Here is a 6409-nt window from a genome sequence, read left to right as displayed (position 1 = left end):
GATGCTGGCGCCGAGCTCGGCGCCGTTGACGCTGGCGCCGAGCATGCAGTTCCAGACGCCGTGAACGACGCATGTAGGTCGATTCGAATTCGAGGCGGCCCGGGGAGAATCTTGGTCAAACGACCCGACCCGACGCGTGCGGCCATTTACATTTATGGCCTGCTCTGGCTGCCGTCTACGCCAAGCAAACTACTACGGGGCTGCCGCGGCGGGCTGCGGCCGTCGAGGACGCGCCAAGCACACAACTACGGGCAGAACCTTGTTGAGTGCTCCGAGACAGGCAGACGTCCCAGCTGAAAATTGCAACTAGCTAACAGTGAGGCGTAACAAGCAGATTGTTTGAGAGTATAAGTGACGGTGGGAAGCTACTGACTTGGTTGTACTGCAAACCTTTGCCAGTTGAATTCCTCTTGATGAATAACGGGAGGTCCTCTGTTGGTGACCGCTCGCTCGAGCCATTAGTTGAAATCAGACTCCTCATCTGTGTGAAGCTCATAGGAAGCTCACCACTGAAAGAATTGTTTGACAGGTCAATATAGAAGAGGTTGTCCAGCTTCCCTAGCCACGGTGGGATATTCCCATTTAACTTGTTCCATGAAATGTCCAGCACATTGAGGCTTCCCAAGCTCTGCAGCCAAGGCGGAATTACACCTGTCAGTAAACAGTTTGCCAGGACGAGCACCTGCATGCTCTTGAACCCACTGATGCCATCCACTGGCATTGTCTCGCCACCACGGAAATTCCTGGTGAGCACCAAGCTTGTGATGTTGGGCAGGTGTTGCAAGACCTGCAATGCCGATGCGAGGTTCGTGAAGCTATTCCCTGTCAGTGAGAGGTACGACAGGGATCTCAACTCCTTGAAGCTCTCTGGTATCTCCCCCACGAGCTTGTTCCTTGCAAGATTCAGCGTCCTCAGCTCGGTGCACATGGCGATGCCAGGAGGTATAACACCACAGATTGTTGGTTCCAATATCAAAAGTATTCAGCTTCGGCAGCAAGTTGAAGTCGATAGCAATCTCACCAGACAGCGAGTTGTTCCTCAGGCTGATTACCCTCAGCAGTGGACAACTGGACAGGGAAGCAGGCAATTCACCATCCAACTTATTGGTGGCCAAGTTTACAGACTCTAGCCACCTCATCTTTCCAAAGACATCAGGGATGGAGCCTGTGAACTTGTTATAGGACAAGTCAAGCTGCACGATCTGAGAGAGGTTACCAAGGTCATTGCCGAGGTTGCCGGTGAGCTGATTTTCCTGTAAGCTCAGCCTCCTCAGGTTGGGCAGCATGTACAGGTCGCCGGGAATGTTCCCCGTGAAACAGTTGCCGTCGATAGAGAGCTCCGTGAGCGCCCTGCTCTGGCTCAACCCGCTGGGTATCTCGCCGGAGAAGGCATTCCCCGAGAAGTGGAGGACCTCGAGCGGCGCAAGACAGAGCGCGGACGAGTTGATGACGCCGGAGAAGTTGTTGTCGGAGATATCAAGCGCCGTCAGGTTCGCCGTGGCGGGGAACGCGGGGTGCGGCCTGTCGAAGCTGTTGAAGGAGATGTTGACCTGCTCGATCGCCGGGAAGCCGCCGCTGCCGGCGGCGGTAGCAGCGGCCCGGAACGGGCCGGAGAGCGCGTTCGCGCTGAGGTCGAGCACCCGCAGCTTTGGCAGCCCAGCCAGCTCCTCCGGCGCGGCGCCACAGAGCGCGTTCCGGGGGAGGTTGAGCGTGGCGAGGCCGTCGAGGGAGGCGACCGCGGAGGAGATGCCGTCGTGGAGGCTCTTGTTGGAGAGATCCAGCGCGACCACCCGTCCGAGATCGCAGGAGACGTCGGTCCAGGAACAGCAGGCGGCGTCGCCGGGGCCCCACCCGGCGGGCTTGCTGTCCAAGGCGTCGGAGAAGGCGAGGAGCGCCTTCAGGTCGGCGGGGTCGCACGACGGGGGCTCCAGGGACCGGCCGGTCGGGTCGTTTGGCCAAGATTCTCTCCAGGCCGCTTGAATTCGAATTGACCTGACGCCTGAAACTGCATGCTCGGCGCTAGAGTAACTGGCACTGAGCTTCCTTCCATATAAGTTTACCCTAGTCCACGAGTTCGGCGTCGGGGGCGTTGGCGCCGAGCTCGGTGCCAGCATTGATGGCACCGAGTTAGGATCCATTTTTTGAATTCTTTCCGTGAGAAGTCTATTTGTGTGAAGCGGGGGCTAAAAAGGGCTAAAAATTAAAAAGTTCGGTGTACAGCATGGGAAGCGGGGGCGGCACTGTGTGCGGATTGAGTGAGTATGAGCGATTTTTTTTGTTTGGGCCGAATTTCTGGAGCACAAACACAGACTCTGATTGGACTTGAACTACGCAGACTCGGATTGGACTGGAACTTTTTTGTTTGGGCCGGATTCTCGCACGGAACGCAGACTCGGACTGGAACAGGAAAAAAACAGTTAAATACTAAATACGCATAGAACCCTGACTGAAACGAAAAAAATATACAAGAATACGGGAGAAAGAGGCAGGAAATAAAAGTATAGAAGAAATTTTGCCTCTTTATTGCAGATTTTCTACAGTTCTTAAACTATTATTCAGCTCTCGAAAAAGAGCTGACCACAACATATCTATATCTCTTATAAAATTAATCTCCACTACAAGTTCTACTCAATATACAAGACATCCACATCTTCTCTCACAAACATAATCTTTCAATAATAGTTATACCATGCCGCTAACTTTCAACCTCTTAATATAAGCTATTTATGTCATCTCTACTTAATTTTATTCTAAATTCTTCGCATTCTCCCCGGCAGCGCGTGAGAATCTTCCAGTACTATGGAAAACAAAATCATCAACTCTCTCTCCAAATCTCTTTCCTACTGTTTCCCTCTATTTAGCTATTTTCGTTAGTCTATAGAGCAATCATGCACTGCATCTATTCTCATCTGTGCTTCTGGCACCTGTGCCATCCGTTCCCTGAGAACCCTATTCTCGAGCCCACTTTTCACTTTGGCCTCAATAAAAAAAGGGGAATTTATTGATCTTTAGAGTGTCCAAAATATGGTAAAAAAATGTTGTTGACCACACCTTAATCTGGTCGTGCCACCATGGACCCGTGTAAGTGGATAATGAACAATTTTTTTATGATATCGTAATTGATTTGTCAAAAATTTATTTATTATTCATCCATTATGAAGGATTTTTTCTTACACACGTGCACATCTACCAGTGAGCACAAAGCAATTTATTTGTATTCCACAAATTATCTTTTGTGCAACTCCAGCAATTTTAGTGTCGTGAGTTTTGGGGAGAGCCGAAATTATAAAGATAAATAGGTCTATGTCCTTAAATTGTAGTATAAATTTGGGTTTCGGTACTAGTAGATACTCCTTTCGTTCTAAATTTTAAATTGTTCAAGCTTTGTTTAAGATACATATACCATGTATCTATACATAATGTATTTAACTACATAGCAAATTAGCTATAGTGCATCTAAACAAGAGGGGCTAATAGGTATGCTAATTTTTTAGTCAAATCTCTAACTACTTGTTAGCTTACTAGATAGCCAACAACCATAACTAAATTCGACTAATTTTAGCCCAACAAATAATTAGCCTTATGTGTCAAACATACCCATAGTACCGACAACAACACGGCCTGATGTGCGGGAAACGAAGAAGCAGCTTCGGTGCATTTTGAGGATTAACTAAAACTTTGCAGTGCAACGACTAGAGCATTGAATTGCAAATAAAGTATCTTCTTGCTGCAGTTGCAGCTCCGATACAATCGATCCGTTGGAGAAGAAAGCTAAAACACAGTACAGTACAACAGGCGCTTCTCGATAGCGGTTCTCATTCGGATTATCAGGTAGCCAGAGAGATCACAGAACCTTTCCTGACAGCAGTCTGATAGAGTTAGTTCGGTGGTCAGCACGACCGGCAGAAGGGATTGTGCGCCTTGAGGTCTTCCACGACGCCGGCGATGGACCCGGCCGCGGCAGCAACGGACACAACAAGGCAGGCGGCGCTGAGCCCCTGCAAGAGCATCCACCGCCTGCTCCCCCGCGGCACCCGGCTCTGCGCGATGTACATCTCGACGGGGAAGTAGACGGTGAGCGGCCAGAACCCCAGCGCGCCGATGAGTCCCACGACGGAGCCGAAGAAGGGCAGCAGCATGGCCACGCCCGTGGTGACGCACACGTACGCCGTGCGCCACGCGAGCCGGATGGGGCTCACGGTGAACGCCATGGCTCCCCCCACCCTGACGTCCCTGGCGCGGACCAGCGCGCTGCCAGGCCAGGCCGCGGCCGCACGGCGCTCGACGTAAGCGAAGACGGGCTGGGACATGACCTGGTAGGTGCCCACCAGGTGCACCACCACGAAGGCGTTCGCCACGTCCAGCAGCCAGAAGGGCTCGTAGAAGCCGAACCCCGTCAGCAGGTTGTCGGGGGCCGACCCGCCGAACGCCGCGTACCCGACGCAGCCGCACAGCAGGTAGATCACCGTCGTCACCGCCACGCTCACCGCCGTCGCCTTCTTCATCACTTTGGCCTCCGACGGCGGCGGCGACTTTATCGTGTCCTGGATCTCGAGCAGGATAAGAGAGAAACCGTACGCGAACGCGATGTTCCCAAACGCCTGCAGGCTGCGCCACACCTTCTGCATCAGCGTCACGCCGGCGCCGGCGCCGATGACGCCGGCGAGGCTCCCCTTTGGTCCTCGGTGTACTGCAATTATATTCATGCGCTCGGAAGTCAGTAGTTAACAAAGGTAACAATTTTGTCTCTTCCTTATTTCAGGATGACGTGCACGGATCGAAACAACGTACCTACAATCTGGGCAACACCAAGGCAGATGCCGATAGTGGAGTAGGAGAAAGACATGATGGCGGCGACGGTGGAGAGCCACCATACCTTGTCCAGGTCGGGGATCTGCGAGAAGAAGATCTGCATCACGCCGAAGATGGCGATGTATGGGCTGGTGGAGGCGTGGCAGGGGTCCTCGTGCCCTCGATAGTGGAAGCACCCCGCCCTCCTGATCGCCCTGCTCATCCATGTAACAAAGAACTTGCTGACGATGGAAATGGAAAAATACGCCAATATATGATGCGGTTTGATTTTGGTCACCACACCACTTACTGCATGCTGACGGAGGCAGCAATGGAGACGCCGATGCCGATGCCGAAGAGGTTGGAGAGCTGGATGGCGCCGCAGAGCCGCTCCTTGGAGTCGCCCAGGGTGGCGCGGACGGCGTCGATGTAGGTGCGGTTGCGGGGGCCGAACACGGGGTCGCCGGAGCGGTAGCACTCGGCGAGGAGCGTGGAGGTGTAGCAGATGACGGCGCCGAAGAGCACCATCGCGGCGGGGCCGCCCGCCCACCCCAGCTGCGCGACGCCCCACGCCAGCGAGAGCACGCCCGAGCCGATCACCGCCGTGATGATGTGCGCGCTGGCTGTCCACAGCGTGCCCGTGCGGAGCGGCCGCCCGTCGTCGTCCACGAGCGGTTGTTTGTGCGGCGGCCCCGACGACAACTCCGCCGTGCGACGACTTTGATGGACATGGTTGCTGTTGCCGGCCGCGCCATGGTCCACCTCCATGCGGGCCGTGAGTGTGGAGCGGCGCCGCGCTAACGTTGAGCTAGCGTATCTATCTATGAGCTTGTTGAAGCTTATAGAGATTTGATTTGACAGTAGTGAGTATTTATGGAGCACAAAAGTGAGGTCATGGTTATTTATTTATTAAACAAAATTTGTTGCGCTGCTTCCCACCAATCTAGTGGGGTCGCTACATCTGTACTGCCTCTGTCCTGGTCAAAACTTTTTAACATTAATTAGATTTATAAAAAAAATTTAACGGTATTTTATGATCAAATAGATTTATTATAAAAATAGATTCAAAGATCAATATATTATAAATATTAATATTAATATTAATATTTTTAATATAAATTTAAATACATTTGATTTTTCAAAAAATAAAAATAATAAATAATAAGAGACGGAGAAAGTATATGTCACCAAACGTAACAAAACCTTGCTTGCTAGTAGCATCAAGATTTAAAGCTTCTAAGGCAAATAGAGATTTGATTTGGCCGTGTGAGTATTTATGAAGCGACAAAAGTAGGGTCTTGCTTACTTAACAAAATTAATTGCTTCCCACCAACCCATTTGTACGGTACAGCCGCTTTCTGACTGCACTGCCTAGCCTGGTTTAATTCATCCCTCTAAATTTTACTTCTTATCCCATCAAATATTTGAACACATACATAAAGTATTGAATATAGACTAAAAATAACTAATTGTACAGTTTGCGACTAATTTGCGAGATAAATCTTTTAAGCTTAATTAGTCCACGATTTGATAATGTGGTGCTACAGTAATACATATGTTAATGACGAGTTAATTAGGTTTAATAAATTCGTCTCGTAGATTACTGAAACGGATTCTG

General features: G+C 50.8%; 1 protein-coding gene and 1 pseudogene across 1 annotated transcript; both read right to left on the bottom strand.

The window, feature by feature from the left end:
* Nucleotides 1-310: 310 nt before the first annotated feature.
* Nucleotides 311-2138, bottom strand: LOC136499705 (phytosulfokine receptor 1-like; annotated as a pseudogene).
* Nucleotides 2139-3672: 1534 nt separating this feature from the next.
* On the bottom strand, nucleotides 3673-5605 carry LOC136501716 (amino acid permease 3-like). The gene is made up of 3 exons (XM_066497240.1): nucleotides 5102-5605; nucleotides 4792-5006; nucleotides 3673-4690 (listed from the first exon to the last, which is right to left on the bottom strand). The coding sequence occupies exons 1-3, from the start codon at nucleotides 5557-5559 to the stop codon at nucleotides 3891-3893; spliced, it is 1473 nt and encodes a 490-aa protein (XP_066353337.1). The 5' UTR covers nucleotides 5560-5605; the 3' UTR covers nucleotides 3673-3890.
* Nucleotides 5606-6409: the final 804 nt, after the last annotated feature.

Source organism: Miscanthus floridulus, chromosome 13, assembly GCF_019320115.1.
Source record: "Miscanthus floridulus cultivar M001 chromosome 13, ASM1932011v1, whole genome shotgun sequence".
NCBI classification, from domain to species: Eukaryota; Viridiplantae; Streptophyta; class Magnoliopsida; order Poales; family Poaceae; genus Miscanthus; species Miscanthus floridulus.
This window is presented reverse-complemented; position numbering and strand designations above follow the sequence as displayed.

What these genes read in the sequence shown, in the direction of transcription:
- LOC136501716 (XM_066497240.1), bottom strand. Translation starts at nt 5,559, where the DNA reads ATGGAGGTGGACCATGGCGCGGCCGGCAACAGCAACCATGTCCATCAA. An exon ending in GCTGCCTCCGTCAGCATGCA is followed by an intron (nt 5,007 to 5,101) that starts GTAAGTGGTGTG and finishes ATGGATGAGCAG; the next exon opens with GGCGATCAGGAGGGCGGGGT. An exon ending in TGGTGTTGCCCAGATTGTAG is followed by an intron (nt 4,691 to 4,791) that starts GTACGTTGTTTC and finishes ATATAATTGCAG; the next exon opens with TACACCGAGGACCAAAGGGG.